Source organism: Salvelinus namaycush, chromosome 33, assembly GCF_016432855.1.
Source record: "Salvelinus namaycush isolate Seneca chromosome 33, SaNama_1.0, whole genome shotgun sequence".
Classification (NCBI taxonomy): Eukaryota; Metazoa; Chordata; class Actinopteri; order Salmoniformes; family Salmonidae; genus Salvelinus; species Salvelinus namaycush.
Window position 1 is genome coordinate 33,125,747 of NC_052339.1, and position 20,827 is coordinate 33,146,573.

The 20,827-nt window shown below is 46.4% G+C and overlaps 2 protein-coding genes across 5 annotated transcripts in view; both read left to right on the plus strand.

Moving 5' to 3' along the window:
* LOC120027858 (zinc finger CCHC domain-containing protein 2-like) overlaps positions 1-13,305 on the plus strand; it is an 87,194-nt gene extending 73,889 nt beyond the window's left edge. Inside the window, exons 8-16 of one of the 4 annotated variants that reach the window (XM_038972936.1) lie at positions 1,567-1,627; positions 2,038-2,182; positions 4,709-4,773; positions 6,897-6,956; positions 7,084-7,166; positions 7,282-7,368; positions 10,135-10,251; positions 10,457-11,854; positions 12,328-13,305. In XM_038972936.1, coding sequence (XP_038828864.1) covers positions 1,567-1,627; positions 2,038-2,182; positions 4,709-4,773; positions 6,897-6,956; positions 7,084-7,166; positions 7,282-7,368; positions 10,135-10,251; positions 10,457-11,854; positions 12,328-12,389 — 2,078 coding nt within the window. In that variant the 3' untranslated portion in view covers positions 12,390-13,305. Of the gene's footprint in view, positions 1-1,566; positions 1,628-2,037; positions 2,183-4,708; positions 4,774-6,896; positions 6,957-7,083; positions 7,167-7,276; positions 7,369-10,134; positions 10,252-10,456; positions 11,855-12,327 lie in introns of all 4 variants that reach the window. The other 3 variants (XM_038972938.1, XM_038972937.1, XM_038972939.1) reach the window with 3 other exon arrangements.
* A 267-nt stretch (positions 13,306-13,572) lies between these two features.
* Positions 13,573-19,857, plus strand: LOC120027859 (leukocyte elastase inhibitor-like). Its single transcript, XM_038972940.1, has 7 exons — positions 13,573-15,294; positions 15,712-15,910; positions 17,282-17,422; positions 17,685-17,802; positions 18,083-18,225; positions 18,981-19,148; positions 19,331-19,857. The coding sequence occupies exons 2-7, from the start codon at positions 15,743-15,745 to the stop codon at positions 19,742-19,744; spliced, it is 1,152 nt and encodes a 383-aa protein (XP_038828868.1). The 5' UTR covers positions 13,573-15,294; positions 15,712-15,742; the 3' UTR covers positions 19,745-19,857.
* The last annotated feature ends 970 nt before the right edge of the window (positions 19,858-20,827 follow it).

Sequence of the window (20,827 nt, forward strand, 5' to 3'; positions counted from 1 at the left end):
TAAACAGAGAGTAGCAGCAGTGTAAAAGGGGGGTTGGTGTGTTTGGACCATTCTAGTTTGTTGGTGATGTGGACACCAAGGAACTTGAAGCTCTCAACCTGCTCCACTACAGCCCCGTTGATGAGAATGGGGGCGTGCTCGGTCCTCCTTTTCCTGTAGTCCACAATCATTTCCTTAGTCTTGGTTACGTTGAGGGATAGGTTGTTATTCTGGCACCACACGGCCAGGTCTCTGACCTCCTCCCTATAGGATGTCCCGTCGTTGTCGGTGATCAGGCCTACCACTGTTGTGTCGTCTGCAAACTTAATGATGGTGTTGGAGTCGTGTCTGGCCATGCTGTTGTGGGTGAACAGGGAGTACAGGAGAGGACTGAGCATGCACCCCTGGGGGGCTCCAGTGTTGAGGATCAGCGTGGCAGATGTGTTGCTACCTACCCTCACCACCTGGGGGCGGCCCGTCAGGAAGTCCAGGATCCAGTTGCAGAGGGAGGTGTTTAGTCCCAGGAAGTTTAGCTTAGTGATGAGCTTTGAGGGTGCTATGGTGTTGAACGCTGAGTTGTAGTCAATGAATAGCATTCTCAAATAGGTGTTCCTTTTGTCCAGGTGGGAAAGGGCAGTGTGGAGTGCAATAGAGATTGCATCATCTGTGGATCTGTTTGGGCGGTATGCAAATTGGAGTGCGTCTAGGGTTTCTTGGATAATGGTGTTGATGTGAGCAATGACCAACCTTTCAAAGCACTTCATGGCTACGGACGTGAGTGCTACGGGTCTGTAGTCATTTAGGCAGGTTGCCTTCGTGTTCTTGGGCACAGGGACTATGGTGGTCTGCTTGAAACATGTTGGTATTACAGACTCAATCAGGGACATGTTGAAAATGTAATTGAAGACACTTGCCAGTTGGTCAGCACATGCCCGGAGCACACGTCCTGGTAATCCGTCTGGCCCCGCAGCCTTGTGAATGTTCACCTGTTTAAAGGTCTTACTCACATCGGCTACGGAGAGCGTAATCACACAGTCGTCCTCAATGCCATCGGAAGAATCCCGGAACATATTCCAGTCTGTGCTAGCAAAACAGTCCTGTAGTTTAGCATCTGCTTCATCTGACCACCTTTTTTATAGACCGAGTCACTGGTGGTACCTGCTTTAATTTTTGCTTGTAAGCAGGAATCACATACATTGTAGTGTGTGTGTGTGTGTGTGTGTGTGTGTGTGTGTGTGTGTGTGTGTGTGTGTGTGTGTGTGTGTGTGTGTGTGTGTGTGTGTGTGTGTGTGTGTGTGTGTGTGTGTGTGTGTGTGTGTCCGTATGCATACTGTACTGTGATATTCAGATGTGCAGCGTACACTTTCAGGCTGAACTAAACCAATACATGTCCTATTAGTATAACAAGTTAGCTATGTCATAAAGCATTACAACGTTTCTCACTGAGGAATGCCTGTTGCTACTCACTGATCTCACTAGGTATGGAAACGAGTGTTGATGTGAAAACGTGAAATGTTGATTAAAGTGCATTGGTTTCCTGTCAACTATGAATTAATACATTAATGAATGAATGTCTCTACCCTTCAGATTTGGATCCGTACGTTCAGGGACACCGGAAGAAACATGTCAGCAATAGCCCCTGCCTTAGGTAGGCACCCTATTGTCCCGACACCGTAGTAGGTGGCAGGATCAATCCCATTTTAAATGCCGGTCAATTCAGAAAGTAAATAACATTTATATTCCCAATTTTCCTCATTGAAAAACATTGAAGAGAATTGAAATTGAAATTCCATTGTACTTCCTGAATTGACTGGAATTGAAAAGGAATTGAACCCAACCCTAGAAGGTAGAAGTTGCTCCTAATCACTAGTCCAGAAACTACCTGATGATTGTGGTTTGGAATGGGGATAGAGTAGCCTGATCCTAGATCTGTGGTTAGGAGTGCCTCCTTCTTCAAGTGAGTACCCCCCCCCCTCCAGTGCAGATATACACCATATATTTGTTTCTGATGAAAAACCTGAAAAGGATTCTTATTCCCCCTCCCTTTTTTCCCCCCAGTATTCCCGATGCCAAAAGTTCCCAGGGCGAGAGCATTCAGAAGGGGTCACACAGCTCGAAGCACAACAGCCTGCCTGACTGGAGGAGGAAGACCTGCACGCTACAACCCGACCAGGAGGCCTCTGGGGGGCCAGGCCCAGAGCAGGTGAGACAGACCGAGAACAAAGCTACATCCAGAATGGCACCCGATTCCCTTTATAGTGCACTACTGTTGACCAGGGCCAAAAGGAGGTTCTGTACAGGAAGTAGGGTGCCATTTCAGATACAGCCTAATTCTCACAAAATACAAAGAATTTACAGTTAATGTTAAGCAATTAAACAAATGTTTATTATTTTCAGATAGTCTTGTATCATGTTCAATGTATGAACAGGCATTTTGATTGGTAGTTTTTTGTTTTTGACTTTTAAAATGGCCCAATAGCCGTGGGTTATATAGACTGAGAAAGAGTTAATTTAGACCAGGCAGACATGTCCTATTTTAAGATGGATGGCCTCCACTCCTCCCCTGTAGCATGTGTTGTTTCAGTGACCAAATTAGGGCTGATGCCCTGTATAAGCAACATACATGTGTGGTTGTGTGTGGTTGTGGTTGTGTGTGGTTGTGTGGTTGTGGTTGTGTGTGTGTGTGTGTGTGTGTGTGTGTGTGTGTGTGTGTGTGTGTGTGTGTGTGTGTGTGTGTGTGTGTGTGTGTGTGTGTGTGTGTGTGTGTGTGTGTGTGTGAACATGTTATATTCTTATTTACAATAAAAGTGACTCCAAAATGACACGATACATTATTTACCATTAATTTCTATTGGGCACAAAATAATCTGAAACACAACCCAAAACAAATTAATCCAACAAGTTTGTAGAGTCACAAGCTTGATGTAGTCGTTGCGTGTTAGGAATATGGCACCAAATACTACACTTGACTACATTTAATACACTTTAAGAGTAAATATCTATGACACCTTCAAATGGGTGGGGATTAGATACCTACATAAAGTGCTTTCTAAACGGTAAAACTGATACACAAAGTATGTGGACACCTTCTCATCAAACATCTCATTCCAAAATCATGGGCATTAAAAACCTTTCTGGACTACCCATCCCGGATCCGGGATCATTCTCATCAGAAACGCTGACTAGCATAGCCTAGCCTAGCGCCACAGGGATAATATGGAGTCCCCCCCTTTTGCTGCTATAACAGCCTCCACTCTCCTGGGAAGGCTTTCCACTGTGTTTGTGTGTGTGTGTGTGCGTGCGTGCGTGCGTGCGTGCGTGCGTGCGTGCGTGCGTGTTGGAACATTGCTGCGGGGGCTTCCCGCAAGGGAATTAGTTAGGTCGGCACTGATGTTGGGCGATTAGACCTCACTTTGTGCAATGGGGGAATTGTCATGCTGAAACAGGAAAGGGCCTTCCCCAAACTGTTGCCACAAAGTTGGAAGCATAGAAATGTCTAGAATGTCATTGTATGCTGTAGCGTTAAGATTTCCCTTCACTGGAACCATAAATAAGAGCTCCAGACCATTATTCCTCCTCCACCAAACTTTACAGTTGGCACTATGCATTCGGGCAGGTAGCGTTCTCCTGGCATCTGCCAAACTCAGATTTGTCTGTTGGGCTGCCAGATGGTGAAGCGTGATTCATCACTCCAGAGAACACGTTTCCACTACTCCAGAGTCCAATAGCAGCGAGCTTTACGCCACTCCAGCCGACGCTTGGCATTGTACATGGAAACCCATTTCCTGAAGCTCCTGACGAACAGATATTGTGCTGACGTTGCTTCCAGGACAGACGAGGACAGACGATTTTTACGCGCCATATGCTTCAGTACTCGGCTGAACTGTTGTTGCTCCTAGACGTTTCCATTTCACAATAACAGAACTTACAGTTGATCAGGGCAGCTCTAGCAGGGCAGAAATTTGACAAACTGGCTTGTTAGAAAGGTGTCATCCTATGATGGTTCCACGTTGAATGTCACAGAGCTCTTCAGTAAGGCCATTCTACTGACAATGTTTGTCTATGGAGATTGCATGGTTGTGTGTTCGATTTTATACACCTGTCAGCAACGGGTGTGGCTGAAACAGCCGAATCCACAAATTTGAAGGGTTGTCTACGTACTGCTGTATATATAGTGGATGTATGTGAATACCCTTGTATTTACATACGTAAGTTGACATTCTGTACTGTCACCTCATATAACACATTGTATCTCAAATCCAAAATGCTGGAGTATATAGCCAAATTAAATGTTTTAGCTTTACTGTACAAATACGTTGGGGAGAGTACCTTTGTGTGTGCGTGTGTGTGTGTGTGCGTGCATGTGTTAGTGTATGTTTGTGTGTGTGTGTGTTTGTGCTCCAAAGTCAAGTCCAGCTCAGCAGCAATACGAGTGCTATCAGCGCTAGCCAGGGTGAGGCGCTCTGCCCTTTGACCCACTCCTCCTGCTATAGCTCTGGGTCAGAGTCCAGCAATGCCTCATTCATGGGGCCCTCGTCATGTGACAGGGGTTACGTAACAGGCAACAGCTCTATGGCATTCCTGCTCTGGCAAATAGTGTAATGGAGCTACAGTATATGTTTTAAAGGCACACTCGGTCAAGTAACTTCCTCCTAGAGAGCAAATGGGTGTTCAGGGTTTTGCTCCAGCCCTACTTTAACACAGCTAATTCTATCTATCTGGTCCACAGCATCAGGATAGTGAGAAGAGGGCCAACCACCCTGCCAGCATGAGGCAGCCACTGGGACCAGACAGGTAATCACTGGCTATATCAATGTTCAACCCACCAGGGAATCAGGAGCCGTATGTACCAGAGTTGGAGTGCTGACTTAGGATCAGTTTGGCCTTTTAGATACCAATGAATGAGATTATATGGACATGGGGACCTGATCCTAGATCAGACTCTGGATACATAACGGCCCCTGCTGTACATCTAGGGTCTACTGAGAAAAGCCAGTGAGAGCATGTGAACGAGGCAAGAAGACAGTCGATCACTAACCCAGTGAATACAGTCATTATTACCCGCCTTCTAAAATGGTCCTCACATTGACTGACAGTGAAAAGACTTCCCTACACAGACATACTGGCTCAACACTGAGCCAGCCGACAGTACAGTTTCTACATTGTGATAGGTGTTGCTTCGTAGACATATTAGTTTGTTGTCTTTGGCTGTAGATTGAGTATGAGAGGAACGTCTGACACAAGAAGCTAACAGTGTGACTGTGTTCAAAAAACCACTACCAGCACAGTGGTGCCTGTCAGAGAAGGCCTAGCATTATGCGAGCTAGCATGCTAACAGAAGAGCGTTAGCGTCAATCCCCCCCACCACAGGGCCTGAAAGAGAGGACCTAGCATTATGCGAGCTAGCATGCTAACAGAAGAGCGTTAGCGTCAATCCCCCCACCACAGAGCCTGACAGAGAGGACCTAGCATTATGCTAGCTAGCATGCTAACAGAAGCGCGTTAGCGTCAATCCCCCCCACCACAGGGCCTGACAGAGAGGACCTAGCATTATGCTAGCTAGCATGCTAACAGAAGCGCGTTAGCGTCAATCCCCACCACCACAGGGCCTGAAAGAGAGGACCTAGCATTATGCTAGCTAGCATGCTAACAGAAGCGCGTTAGCGTCAATCCCCCCCCACCACAGGGCCTGACAGAGAGGACCTAGCATTACACTAGCGTAATTACACAACATATAACCAATACACACAAATCTAAGTAGGAATTAATTAAGACTATATACACATGGACGAGTGATGTCAGAGCGGAATGGACTAAGATACAGTAGAATAGTATAGAAAACCGTATAAACATATGAGATGAGTAATGCAAGATATGTAAACATTTGTAAGTGACTAAGATACCATAGAATAGTATAGAATACAGTATATACATATCAGATGAGTAATGCCAGATATGTAATCATTATTAAAGTGACTAGTGTTCCATTCCTTAAAGTGGCCAGTGATTCCTCGGCTATGCCTGTAGGCAGCAGCCTCAAATGTGCTAGTGATGGCTCTTTAACAGTCTGATGGCCTTGAGATAGAAACTGTTTTTCAGTCTCTCGGTCCCAGCTTTGATGCACCTTTACTGACCTTTCTGAATGATAGCGGGGTGAACAGGCAGTGGCTTGGGAGGTTGATGTCCTTGATGATCTTTTTGTCCTTTCTGTGACATCGGGTGCTGTAGGTGTCCTGGAGGGCAGGTAGTTTGCCCCTGGTAATGCGTTAGGCAGACCACACCACCCTCTGGAGAACCTTGTGGTTACGGGCGTTGCAGTTGCCGTACCAGGCGGTGACACAGCCTGACAGGACGCTTTCAATTGTGCATCTGTAAACATTTGTGAGGGTTTTAGGTGACAAGCCAAATGTATTTAGCCTCCTGAGGTCCCATCGATGTAGATAGGGGGGTGCTCCCTCTGCTGTTTCCTGAAGTCTACGATCATTTCCTTTGCTTTGTTGACGTTGAGTGGGAGGTTGTTTTCGAGGCACCACACTCCCAGAGCCCTCACCTCCTCCCTGTAGGCCGTCTCGTCGTTGTTGGTAATCAGGCCTACTACTGTTGTGTCGTCTGCAAACTTAATGATTCAGTTGGAGGCGTGCTTGGTCACGAAGTCATGGGTGAACAGGGAGTACAGGAGGGGCCTGAGAACGCACCCATGTGGGGCCCCAGTGTTGAGGATCAGCGGAGTGGAGGTGATGTTTCCTACCTTCACCACCTGGGGATCGGCCCGTCAGGAAGTCCAGGACCCAGTTGCACAGGGCGGGGTTCAGACCAAGGGCCTCGAGCTTAATGATGAGCTTGTAGTGAACTATGGTGTTGAATGCTGAGCTATAGTCAATGAACAGAGTTCTTACATAGGTATTCCTCTTGTCCAGATGGGATAGGGCAGTGTGCAGTGTGATGGCGATTGCATCGTCTGTGGATCTGTTGGGGCGGTAAGCAAATTTAAGTGGGTTTATTACCAACTAGTCTGTCGAGCAACAGGCTTCAATTCCTCTTCTCCTCCCTCATTTATCCTGTATCGTTGACGACGAACCCTCGTCTTTGTCTCTCCTCCTTCAGGGAAAAGGGGAAGAAAGCATACTTGGCAAATGGGAGCATGGTGCCACCAGCATCTCAGCGAGCGCGACAGTCGACAGGAAAAGGTGGGTATCGATGGAGATGATTTTGCCCTGATATTCTTCCTATCCTAAAGCTCTGAAATAGTAGCTCTGTGAAGAAATTGCTTGATGTTTTTTTGTTGTTTTTTTTGGAGGAAAGGCATAAGCGACAAACTCACCAGAAGCGGGCGGGCGGAACAAGCAGAGCGAGGCGGGCGGAAAGGACCAGACAGGCAGAGCAGGGACTGTATGCTAGCAGGATAGTCCTTATCTCCAATGTTGTTTCCATCAGTGGATGAATTGGTCTAATCGAACCTAGCTAACTCTTCCAATTAAAAGGAGCTAGAAGAAAGTGATTAATAACAACAACAAAAAAATTATTTTGTGTGACTATAGCGGCAATGATTTAACCCAAAAATAGAGACACAATCTAATTGAGCGAGGCTTCGGTTGGGTCGTTATCAGAGGCTTCGGTTGGGTCGTTATCAGAGGCTTCGGTTGGGTCGTTATACGAGACTTCGGTTGGGTCGTTATCAGGGACTTCGGTTGGGTCGTTATCAGAGGCTTCGGTTGGGTCGTTATAAGAGGCTTCGGTTGGGTCGTTATACGAGACTTCGGTTGGGTCGTTATCAGGGACTTCGGTTGGGTCGTTATAAGAGACTTCGGTTGGGTCGTTATACGAGACTTCGGTTGGGTCGTTATACGAGACTTCGGTTGGGTCGTTATAAGAGGCTTCGGTTGGGTCGTTATCAGAGGCTTCGGTTGGGTCATTATAAGAGGCTTCGGTTGGGTCGTTATCAGAGGCTTCGGTTGGGTCGTTATAAGAGGCTTCGGTTGGGTCGTTATCAGAGACTTCGGTTGGGTCGTTATCAGAGACTTCGGTTGGGTCGTTATAAGAGACTTCGGTTGAGTCGTTATACGAGACTTCGGTTGGGTCGTTATATGAGACTTCGGTTGGGTCATTATAAGAGGCTTCGGTTGGGTCGTTATAAGAGGCTTCGGTTGGGTCGTTATCAGAGGCTTCGGTTGGGTCGTTATCAGAGACTTCGGTTGGGTCATTATCTGAGACTTCGGTTGGGTCGTTATCAGAGACTTCGGTTGGGTCGTTATACGAGACTTCGGTTGGGTCGTTATACGAGACTTCGGTTGGGTCGTTATAAGAGGCTTCGGTTGGGTCGTTATAAGAGGCTTCGGTTGGGTCGTTATCAGAGACTTCGGTTGGGTCGTTATAAGAGACTTCGGTTGGGTCGTTATAAGAGGCTTCGGTTGGGTCGTTATAAGAGGCTTCGGTTGGGTCGTTATCAGAGACTTCGGTTGGGTCGTTATCAGAGACTTCGGTTGGGCCGTTATCCGAGACTTCGGTTGGGTCGTTATCGGAGACTACGGTTGGGTCGTTATAAGAGACTTCGGTTGGGTCATTATCTGAGACTTCGGTTGGGTCTTTATCGGAGACTTCGGATGGGTCTTTATCAGAGACTTCGGTTGGGTCGTTATACGAGACTTCGGTTGGGCCGTTATCGGAGACTTCGGTTGGGTCGTTATCAGAGACTTCGGTTGGGTCGTTATCAGCGACTTCGGTTGGGTCATTATCAGAGACTTCGGTTGGGTCGTTACAGAGACTTCGGTTGGGTCGTTATCAGAGACTTCAGTTGGGTCGTTAAACGAGACTTCGGTTGGGTCGTTATCAGAGACTTCGGTTGGGTCGTTATCGGAGACTTCGGTTGGGTCGTTTTCAGAGACTTCGGTTGGGTCGTTATACGAGACTTCAGTTGGGTCGTTATACGAGACTTCGGTTGGGTCATTATCAGAGACTTCGGTTGGGTCATTATCAGAGACTTCGGTTGGGTCGTTATCAGAGACTTCGGTTGGGTCGTTATAAGAGGCTTCGGTTGGGTCGTTATAAGAGGCTTCGGTTGGGTCGTTATCAGAGGCTTCGGTTGGGTCGTTATCAGAGGCTTCGGTTGGGTCGTTATAAGAGGCTTTGGTTGGGTCGTTATAAGAGGCTTCGGTTGGGTCGTTATAAGAGGCTTCGGTTGGGTCGTTATACGAGACTTCGGTTGGGTCGTTATCAGAGACTTCGGTTGGGTCGTTATACGAGACTTCGGTTGGGTCGTTATAAGAGACTTCGGTTGGGTCGTTATCAGAGACTTCGGTTGGGTCGTTATAAGAGGCTTCGGTTGGGTCGTTATCAGAGACTTCGGTTGGGTCGTTATCGGAGACTTCGGTTGGGTCATTATCAGAGACTTCGGTTGGGTCGTTATCAGAGACATCGGTTGGGTCGTTATCGGAGACTTCGGTTGGGTCATTATCGGAGACTTCGGTTGGGTCGTTATCAGAGACTTCGGTTGGGTCATTATCAGAGACTTCGGTTGGGTCGTTATCAGAGACTTCGGTTGGGTCATTATCAGAGGCTTCGGTTGGGTCGTTATCAGAGACTTCGGTTGGGTCGTTATAAGAGACTTCGGTTGGGTCATTATACGAGACTTCGGTTGGGTCATTATACGAGACTTCGGTTGGGTCATTATACGAGACTTCGGATGGGTCGTTATACGAGACTTCGGTTGGGTCATTATACGAGACTTCGGTTGGGTCATTATACGAGACTTCGAATGGGTCGTTATACGAGACTTCGGTTGGGTCATTATACGAGACTTCGTTTGGGTCGTTATAAGAGGCTTCGGTTGGGTCATTATCAGAGACTTCGGTTGGGTCGTTATAATTTAAAACAATGCTTTCTAAAATATATCATACACACTTTGCACGCTCGCCATTGGTGCGTTTAGGCCTTTACTACGTGTAGTAACTCCATTCAACCAACAGAGAGCAATGTTGTACGGCAAAGTTTATAAGGCATAGCTTTTCAGTCAACATCTGATCTGCTTATCTGTGTGTCTTTAGCCATACGCATATGCCTTCAGGTTTATTTGATGTAAATCAACGCTTTGCAAATCATATTTGAACTAAATCTAATTGAATGAATGTTGGGGTTGTATGTGTCCTGACCACCGTCTAGATGGAGACTCCAGTCACGAGGTATACGGCGAAACCTCGTCTGAGAGCTACAGCTCGGCCTCCAGCCCCCAGCACCACAAACCAGAGAGCCTGGACAGCGAGGACGAGAAGGATAAAGGTGAGACACACACACACACCATGATTCGATTTTGGGCTTGTCTTATTTTTGGGACATCACTGAGACTTTTTGTTCTCCCTCTCTCTCTCCCTCTCGCTCTCCCTCTCGCTCTCCCTCTCTATCCCTCTCTCTCGCTCTCTCTTTCATTCTCTCCCTCACTCGTGCTCTCTCTTTCATTCTCTCACTCTCTCTCACCCTCACCCAGATACGGGCAGTAGCCAGGGCCCAGCGGACGCCTTCTTCCCCTGGCAGGAGGTTGTAGATGGGGCCATGCCCCCCATCCACCACCTGGTCTCTGCCAAGCCTGTCGGGGAGCCCCCCAGCCTTGACTATCCCCCAAACACCTTCATGCACCCCCTGCCCTGCATATTGCCCAACAGGGCACTACCTGCCGATGCCCCTCTGCCAGTCATGCCCCCCCAGGTGGCAGCTGCCCTAGTAGACAACAAGGTGGTCGGAGGGCTGATCATGCAGGTGCCCCTGGTCCTCCGAGAGCCCATGTCCACCACCGTGCCAGGGGATCCAGAGCAGAGGGATGCTCCTGCTGCAGTGCCCATGGTACTCCCAGGGTTTGGCTCCCTAGCCCTAGGCGTACACCCCCCTGGCAGCCCTGCCCTGCTGCCCCTGGTCCAGCACTTCAAGACAGCCCCTCCACAGACCACTGCCAGCTCTGAGGGTGTCACCACCCTCCCTGCCTACCAGCCCCTGGTGGAAGCTATCAGTGTCATCACCCCCGGTCCGCCCTATGCCTCACCCCTGCAGCCTGCCTACTCCAACCCAGACCCTGCCTCCCCCCTAACCCCCTCCGTACCCCTGGGGGACCTTAGCATCCCTCACACCAAGCACCCAGATGTGTCTCTTTTCTCGGGCCTGCCCTCCCTGTACACTATGGCCCCCATCCCCACTTCCGTCATGGCAACGCTAGGGGTAGCGCCTTCCCCTGGACAGGTTCAGGCGGTGGTGCCCCCGTCCGTACCCACCCACACCCCCGGCCCAGCGCCCGGCTCAACCCAGACCGACTCCACCTCTTACGTCAACAGCACCAGTAACTCCGTCGCCCAGCAACAGGCGCAACCACAACATCAACAACAACAGCAGCAGCAGACGACTCACCAGCAACAGGCCATGTGCTGTGGGGCGTGCGGTTGCCGAGGCGGCTGCGGCAACAGCCGTACAGCGCCATCGTTTTTCTTCCCCCACCAGATGGCGCCACGGCAGGTGTTTGGTGCGCCGCCTATCTTCCAGTTCACGTCCCTGTGCACCAGCAACTACCTCAGCCAGCCGCCCCCGCAAAGTAACGGCCAGGCCCAGCTGACATTCTTCCCCCCCGCCCCTTACGCTGGCCAGACCCTGCTGCACACCCACCCTCACTCTGACCTGGGCACCCAGCTAGGCTATAGCCTCCAACAGATGGTGTCGCCCTTCAACCGTTTCTACCCGCACATATACCCCTCCAGCGTGGGTATGGTGCCCGGTTCGGGAGGCCTGGGGGGAGCGGTCGGCGTCAACAAGAACAACGGCAACGTCTCCTGCTACAACTGTGGGGTCAGTGGGCACTACGCACAGGACTGCAAACAGCCCTCCGTTGATTCAACACAGCAAGGTAATAACGCCACGGCCAGGGGCCTCTTCAGATGGACCCCTTCGGCCCCTCTGCAGCACCCCCCCTCAGCCCTCTCTTACTCTCTATCACATACCAGGCTTTTTAACCTTACACCCAACCACACAGAGGGTACCCTTGACCAAGCTTGGGAAGGCACACCTTTGCAGTAACCCTCCCCACCTCCTACCCCCCCCCCAACCAGACTATTAGCCACCTCCATTGGCAGGACTTATTTACAGCCAGGAGCTGCTGTTAAGGGCTCTCTCTCATCTGAGGAGATCTGTGGACGTTTTTCTTTCAAAACTCTCTCTTAGCAGTTAAAAATGAAAAGAAAAATCCCAACTGCTGAGGTGCATTTTGGGCATCTCAGTGGTTCCTTGTCTTTTTGCTTAATTTTTCTGAGGTTATTTTAATCCTCCCATTTTGTATTGTTTTCTTTGTTCCACTGACGCCGTCCCCTCTCTGTTTTTCAGGCAGCTTTCGGCTGAAGTACGCCACCTCCCACTCTTCCGAAGGACTAGACAACGCTAGCTGAACACGTCTTTTCGTTCCGCCATCTTGTTCCTTGTCACGAGCGGTCCGAGAGAACCCTCCGTTTCAAGAGGGTTTCACTCTGATGTTTTTCAGTCATTGTCATTGTTGGTTTGACCTTTTTAAAGAGCGTGTGCGAGGAGGGTCCTGAGTACTTGTGGCGGAGACATCCTCTACGTCCCCGTCACAGCTGAGAGTGAAGCTGTCTTGTTTCCATAGAGACGCAACCTCCCCACTGATCCCTTAGAGGCTTTTGGTATTTTGCACTGAAAACTGGCACAAGACAGCAAGCAGCTCATGTTCACTAACTTATTTTTTATATTAGAGTGTGGGAGCTTGGGAAAATGACACCACGTCTATTAGAGTGTGGGAGCTTGGGAAAATGACACCACGTCTATTAGAGTGTGGGAGCTTGGGAAAATGACACCACGTCTATTAGAGTGTGGGAGCTTGGGAAAATGACACCACGTCTATTAGAGTGTGGGAGCTTGGGAAAATGACACCACGTCTATTAGAGTGTGGGAGCTTGGGAAAATGACACCACGTCTATTAGAGTGTGGGAGCTTGGGAAAATGACACCACGTCTATTAGAGTGTGGGAGCTTGGGAAAATGACACCACGTCTATTAGAGTGTGGGAGCTTGGGAAAATGACACCACGTATCCTAGAGTGTGGGAGCTTGGGAAAATGACACCACGTATCCTAGAGTGTGTGAGCTGGGGAAATTATTTTATTCTCTGAATACATGGGGATCCTACGTGATCTCGATGAGAGTTTCATATACTTGGTTTTTACAGCGGTATATTTATGCCTCCTTACTGTTATTTGACAAGGATTTGTATTGTTTAACTGTACAGCTACGAAAGATAAGTCCAAACAAAAAAGTTAATGTAAAAAAAAAAAAAGCTGGGGTAATTCTAATGTTTTTGCTGCAGTGTTTATGAATGTACAACATATTTCGTTTTTTTTTTAATGTAAGGAATCTGGCAGTATCGAAAACATGTTTCTTAACGCATTTGCCACTTGATTTAATGTGAAGCGCAGAGTAAAACGTTTTATATCATATCTGTCATGTTGAAGTTCAATGCTGCTGGGTGTTTATTTTTAGTTATAATCTTTGACAATATGCACTATAACTACCAGGAATTCTGAAGTTTCTCAAGTGCACTGAAGCAGTCCTAGAAGAACTAGAGCCAGTTGTTATTGCAACAGTGAAGCTCTGGACAATACACTGGTGTCCCTCCATCCAGTATTCTCTTGGAAATGCTGTGCTGCCCTGCAGAGTCGAGGCCACTATTTGGCTCCTACTATTGATAACACTGTTCTCCTCTGAAAACAACTATATTTTCTTTAGCCGTTTCTACAGGACTGTGGTGGCCAAGGCAGATATCATGTAACTTTTCTGGAGACTCATGTTTATTCCCACTTCTTCATTTAATGCAGCAGTGAGATCTATGGCATATGTTTGGTACATTGGTAAATGTACAACAAAATAAAAAATGCACATGTTTTCATGTGGAGTATGAGCATGATTAGCGTGAGCACTAATGGAGGTGTCTGACTGGAGGTGTCTGACTGGAGGTGTCTGACTGGAGGTGTCTGACTGGAGGTGTTTGGGTATCTGGATTAGTAGCTTTCCAGGGATTGATAAAAAAGTGAAAATAACTAAACTGCAAGGCATTCCAGTAGACTAAACCCGATATTTCTTGGTCCTCCCCATTGTTTAAAGTGAAAGACAGACAATTTATGGCAGTCTGGAAACTTTAGCCTGCTCTTTTTTCACTGATTCACTGAATTCAATACATCTGTTTGATTCCTCCCGTATGTGTAGGTGAAAGGCAGGAAATATATGGTACTTCTGCCTGTAACTAGCTAATTTACATTTTTGGGGGCAAGTGATCATAATCTTCGGGGCAAACTAAAAAAAAATACTCTTGACTTGCCCCAATGGGCAAGTGCCTTTTCAGACCTTAAAATCAATCCCTGCCTTCTCAGACATATCACTTGAGAGAATTCTCAATGATTTAGAACTCTTTCATGTCTGTCTTAAGATTTGGGGTCTACAAGTTGTAAAAGATGTGCATGTATATATTACACTTGCGCATACGCAGTACACACTCGTTTGTTGATATGATAAGTTTTGTCAATTTTCATTAATAGCCACACTTAGTACTGTTTTCCAAACACAAACATGATTAAAAAGCTGCCCCCCCCCCCCCCCCCCCCCCCCCCCAAACTGGTGAGGATCTCTAAATCTCTTGATTTGATGGAAGCAGATATTTCTTGCATTTACTTAAAATGTTGATGCAAACTTGGAATTTGATTGAAAAACGGTGTGGACATGTGACGAACACAGGGAAAGAAAACATGTGGACACTACAGAAGTGTATGGATGATTGAAGAACCATGTGAGCTTGGAGGACAATTGTACATATGAACCTGCCAGTTATACTTGTTAAACTTTCATGGTTAAAAAGGCTGTACTGTATGGGGTACACTCACTGTTACCTTCAGGTGTATGTTTACTGTATTCTTTATGTAAATGTTATTGTACTGGAAAGGTCAAATATATTTCTAAAACGAATTGGGTTTTTATGCAAATTGTTGATCTGTTTTCCTGGAATTAACAGCAATAAATACAAAATGATACATTATTCTTCTTTATTTCACTCTGTGTATAATTAGGCCATACACTGCTTGGATATAGTTTTTACTTCATAGTACTGTACAATCGTATAATCCAGTTGGCTTGCCGTAGTAGTCAGCTGAAAATAATTGAAAAGAGCACTTTGACAGGCCACGGGGTGTGTCTGCAGTTAATTGTTTTATAGATGGTTCCCTGAAACGTGTCTGTTGAAAGCCACCTGTCTGGAAAAGGGCTACCTGACATTCACAAATAACTAGTCTTTGGTGAGTAGCTGCAATATAATATTTTCCCAATCAACTGGTGACGGTACTGAACATATTTTAGGAATGTTTATGCTGTTGATTTTGACAACTTTCCGTTGAAGTTACGATTAGCGACGACTTTTTGTCTTGTTTATTGGTGAATAACTTGCCGATTTACTTAACATAACTATTGATGTCTGCTTGGCTACCTGGACGTTACCAAACATTTTGCCACGCGTTGCCATAGCTCCAAAATCAGGAGAATAGCATAAATGTAACATCAGACAGGACTTTTTATCATTTAGGTGTAACGTTAGTTAGCTGTTTTTTTTTCTTTTCCCGTACTTTTTATTTAGCATCCGCATTAGCTGGATAATTGCGTCCCATTCATTGACGTTTGTTTCACTGATACTAACATTTTTAACTTTTCTTTCCAAGTTCTGCCTGCCTTCCTCTCCCACCAGTTACAATGGCAGCTGTGTCTGTAGCCAGTACTAACTTCGCCCTTGCGTTGTTCAAGAAGATCACAGAGAAGAACAAAACGGGAAATGTTTTGTACTCCCCTCTCAGCATCTCAGCTGCGCTGGCCATGGTTTTTCTGGGTGCCAGGGGCAACACTGCTACTCAGATGTCAGAGGTGAGTCAGTGTGACCCATTTTTAGGAGTTCCGTCGATATGACACTGTGAAACCATAGCTATCCTGTATGACTCAGTTGGTAGAGCATGGCCCTTGTAACGCCAGGACTGTGGGTTCGTTTACCATGGACAACTACACAAAATGTATGCACACATAACATGTACATCACTTTGGGTTAAAGCTTCTGCTAAATGGCAACAACAACAAAATATATATACAGTACCAGTCAAGTTTGTGCTAATTAGGACAATGTAGCTATAGTTGAATGAGATATATATATATATATATATCAGTTCAAAAGTCTGGGGTCACTTAAATGTCCTTGTTTTTGAGAATTGCTTTTTGTCCCTTAAAATAACATCAAATTGATCAGAAATACAGTGTAGATGTTGTTAATGACTATCTATATAGGTGTACAGATGCCTGTTATCAGCAACCATCACTCCTGTGTTCCAATGGCACGCTGTGTTAGCTAATTTTATTAGCCAAGTTTATTATTTTAAAAGGATAATTGATCATTAGAAAGTACTTTTGCAATTATGTTAGCACAGCTGAAATATGTTCTAATTTTAAAGAAGCAATAAAACTGGCCTTTAGACTAGTTGAGTATCTGGAGCATCAGCAATTGTGTGTTGGTTTACAGGCTCAAAATGGCCAGAAACAAAGACCGTTCAAATGAAACTCGTCAGTCTATTCTTGTTCTGAAAAATGAAGGCTATTCCATGTGAGAAATTGTCAAAACTGAAGATCTCATAGAACTCTGTGTACTACTCCCTCCACAGAACAGCACAAACTGGCTCTAACCAGAATAGAAAGAGGAGTGGGAGGCCCCGGTGCACAACTGAGGAAGAGGACAAGTACATTAGTGTCTAGTACATTAGTGTCTAGTAGCGTGTTCCCCTGCTAGGAACAAGCTACTACTGTAGGTGTTCTGTGGTTTATTTATGGGATATTAGCCCCATACATAAAATACACAAATGTAGCAGCAGCTCCTGTATATAGCCTGGCTATTGTTATTTTACTGCTGCTTTTCAATTATTATTTTCCTAACTGCATTGTTGATTATGGGCATGTAAGTAAGCGTTTCACTAAGGTCTACACCTGTTGTATTTGGCGCATGTGACAAATACAATTTTATTTGCACAGTAGCAGCATTTGGGACTGGAGGGAATACTAGCTTATTTTCTCTCCTAAGGTTTCAACGTGTTTATTTTTTCATAATTGTTAAGGAAATATAAACAGGAGGTTCTGGTCACAAACCAATAATTTTGTAATAGTTCAGCAACATGAATGTAATCTGGACTTGTCTAAATGACAAATGGATGTCACATTGGGGACCTGTAAATGTTTGTTTCCTACTTCTGTCACTAGACGATGTGCTTCAACAAAGCTACGGGTGACATCCATGTTGGCTTCGGAAAACTCATTCATGACCTGAACCTGCAGGGAGCCCCATACTCACTGAGCCTGGCCAATCGCCTGTACGGAGAACAGTCGTACCAGTTTGTTGAGGTAACGTCCACAATGTACACTGAGTGGAGTAAGTGTGCATCTCAAATTAGATTTTCCTTTCTGAATTGACCGCAATGACTGTATTAGAAAGTCATTATACAAAGAGATACGTCACACTAGCAATTTCCAGGATGTCCTATACATTCTATGACTAACTGTACATAGTCTAGTCCATTGTAGACTAGACTCTTATGTACTAAGGGGTTTATAAAGTTAGTCAATATCCTGTCTTAGTCTCTTGTGTCTGTGGTGAATGTGACAGACTTTCCTCGGCGACACCAAGAAGCACTACGATGCTGAGCTGGAGGCTGTGGACTTCAAGACCAATGGGGAGACTTCCAGAAAGTACATCAATGCCTGGGTGGAGAAGCAGACCTCTGGTGAATAGAGGCCAAAAGCTGTTGTCTCCATGGGCACAATAGCATTATATCTCTAATTTTTTTGATAAAATATTTTTCCCACAATATTCATGATATTATTCACTGAAATGTTTAATGATAAATATTCTCATTCGGTGTAAAAACCTTTAAGGGACCACTAGATTGAGAATGAATTGAATTCTTACACTAGGTGTCCTTGATGTATCTGCTGTTTGTAACAAAGGTGTAGAAGAAGAAAGTAATAATGTAATTCTCACCTCTAGTCTCTGTGTTTTTGTAGAGAAAATAAAGGACCTGTTGCCGGAGGGGGTTGTCGACCACCTGACCAGACTGGTGTTGGTGAACGCCATCTACTTCAAAGGCAACTGGTTTAAGAAGTTCAAGGAGGCCAGCACCAGCAATGCCATGTTCAAACTGAACAAGGTACCAACCAGCCTGACAAAGAACCTATTCTAATGTCTACGCATTGAACATGTATTTACACCCCTGGTGATCATTCATCATGAGTCTTTAGAGTAACGCTTCTAAGGGAAAAGAGCCTTAACTGCACCAACTGCAAAAAAAAAATGTTTTTGGGGGGGGGGTACATTCCCCCCCACCCCCAAATTTGTGATATCCAATTGGTAGTCTTGTCCCCATCGCTGCAACTCCCGTACGGACTTGGGAGAGGCGAAGGTCGAGAGCCGTGCGGCCGCACTACTTCTTGACACGCTGCTCGCTTAACCCGGAAGCCAGCCGCACCACTGTGTCGCTGGAGAAACAGTTCAACTGGTGACAGTTCAACTGGTGAGCTTGCAGGCTCCCGGCCTGCCACAAGGAGTCACTAGAGCGCGATGGGACAAGGAAATCCCTGCCAGCCTAACCCAGACGACGCTGGGCCAATTGTGCACCGCCTCATGTGTCTCCCGGTCACGGTCGACTGTGACACAGCCTGGGATTGCGATGCACTGCCTTAGAGCACTGCGCCACTCGGGAGGCCAGGACACCTTTCTTATACAACTGTTACTGTAGTCAGATTGGTCATCCATCCCTCCCTTGATTTAAAAACTCAGTCCACTAACAATGTGTCAGGAACATGTGTAGCTTGCTTCACTTTCATGACAATCAATGAGTAACTTTTGCCACCCTAGTGAAATGATTGTGTAGTCACAAATTACACCTCCTTTCATTGGATCCAGAATGTGAGTAAGCCAGTGAAAATGATGCATCAGATGGCCAAGTTCCCCCTAACCTTCATCCCTGAGGTCAACTGCCAGATCCTGTGTCTGCAATACGAGGGGAACGAACTGAGCATGTTCATCATGCTCCCCAGCGACATGGAGGACCACATCACTGGTCTGGAGAAGGTAGGACTTGTTTACTCTGTCAGCAACATGGGGTTTGTGGCCTATACAATACACAGTTAACTGCACGGCAAATACCTGCGTTTATAACTGCGTTGTGGTAATTAGAGGGTTAGCTCAAACCGAAAACAGTCTGTCATTTTTAGAAGTGTCAGTCATGACTGTTTCCCACCCCCCAAACACAGCTGGAGAAGCAGCTGACCTATGAGAAAATAGTGGCGTGGACCAGGCCTGACATGATGGAAGCGGTGGAGGTTCAGGTGGGCCTGCCTAAGTTCAAGCTGGAGGAGACCCTTGACCTGAAGGACTTGCTGATCAGCATGGGCATGACGGACGCCTTCGACCTCTCCAAGGGCGACTTCTCGGGCATGTCGCCCAGTAACGACTTGGAGCTGTCCGAGGTGGTGCACAAGGCCTTCGTGGAAGTCAACGAGGAGGGCACAGAGGCGGCGGCCGCCGTGGCCGCCATCGTGGGGATGCGCTGTGCCTTGAGGACCCCCACATTTGTTGCCGACCACCCCTTTCTTTTCTTCATCAGCCACAACAACACCGAGAGCATTCTGTTCTATGGTCGCTACTGCTCCCCTGAGGCGCCATAGCAACTGGGACATTCCACTTGGAGGGGGGTTTTTAAAGGTATATACTGAAGCCGCTACATCAATATCCCATCTGTGCTTGGTGATCTTTGTCAATAAAAAAAATGATGCGTTGAGTATGTTTGTGGTGAAATTATGTTTTTGATGAATTTTCTTACTGGTCTGATGGTATGACGACTCTAGTACATTTTTACCTTATCGTGATCAAAGTTTGTCTACTCTGACCACCTAATTCGACACACTGAAATGCCATTTATCCTCAAAACGTGTTTGTAGTTTTTGTTCCGCTTACGAACTCTCCTAGTCTTCTGATTTGAATACTGGAGTTCTATTCAATTAAACAACTATGTTTACAGGGATAGTAAAGAATATATATATCAACTAAAGTGTGGGTCCTTATTAGTCACACTTCCTAATCTAAGTTACTGTGTAAGCACTGATCATTTGTGCAATCTGGGATCCTTGGAACGTCCCTACTCTTCCCTTTATAACCCTTACCGAATATGTGAACTTCAATGGGGTAGGGACATCCCAAGGACCCCGGCTAGCACTGATCATGCACAAAATGAACACTAATCCAGCATGTTAGTGTATAATAAGCCACCTTGTCCTAGAGAGATTTACACGGTTAGCATAATGTCACGCCAGGATAAGCCTACACAACAGCCCCTATTTTAAGTGTTTATAAAATCCTCTATGGGAAAAATGAATGGTGGAAAAACAATAGGAACCGTTTCCCTGTTTGAGCGCTAGGTTTTATGGGTATTATGTCTCATATTGTGGTACTCTTTTATCGCAGCACTGGCAAACCATAGTTGAACTCCCTGACCAACATGGCTGACCTGAACTCCACCAGTACAGTTTGTGTCCTGTACTGGTTACTGATTGGTTGGGAAGATGACACCTTTTCAAAAAAAGGTCCTGGTTTACAAATGATCTGCAGTAACTTTAATTTCTAGTCAAAGTGTGGGGAAAAAAAAAAGTGCAGTGGTCTAGGGCACTGCATCGCAGTGCTAACTGCGCCACCAGAGTCTCTGGGTTCGCGCCCAGGCTCTGTCGCAGCCGGCCGCGACCGGGAGGTCCGTG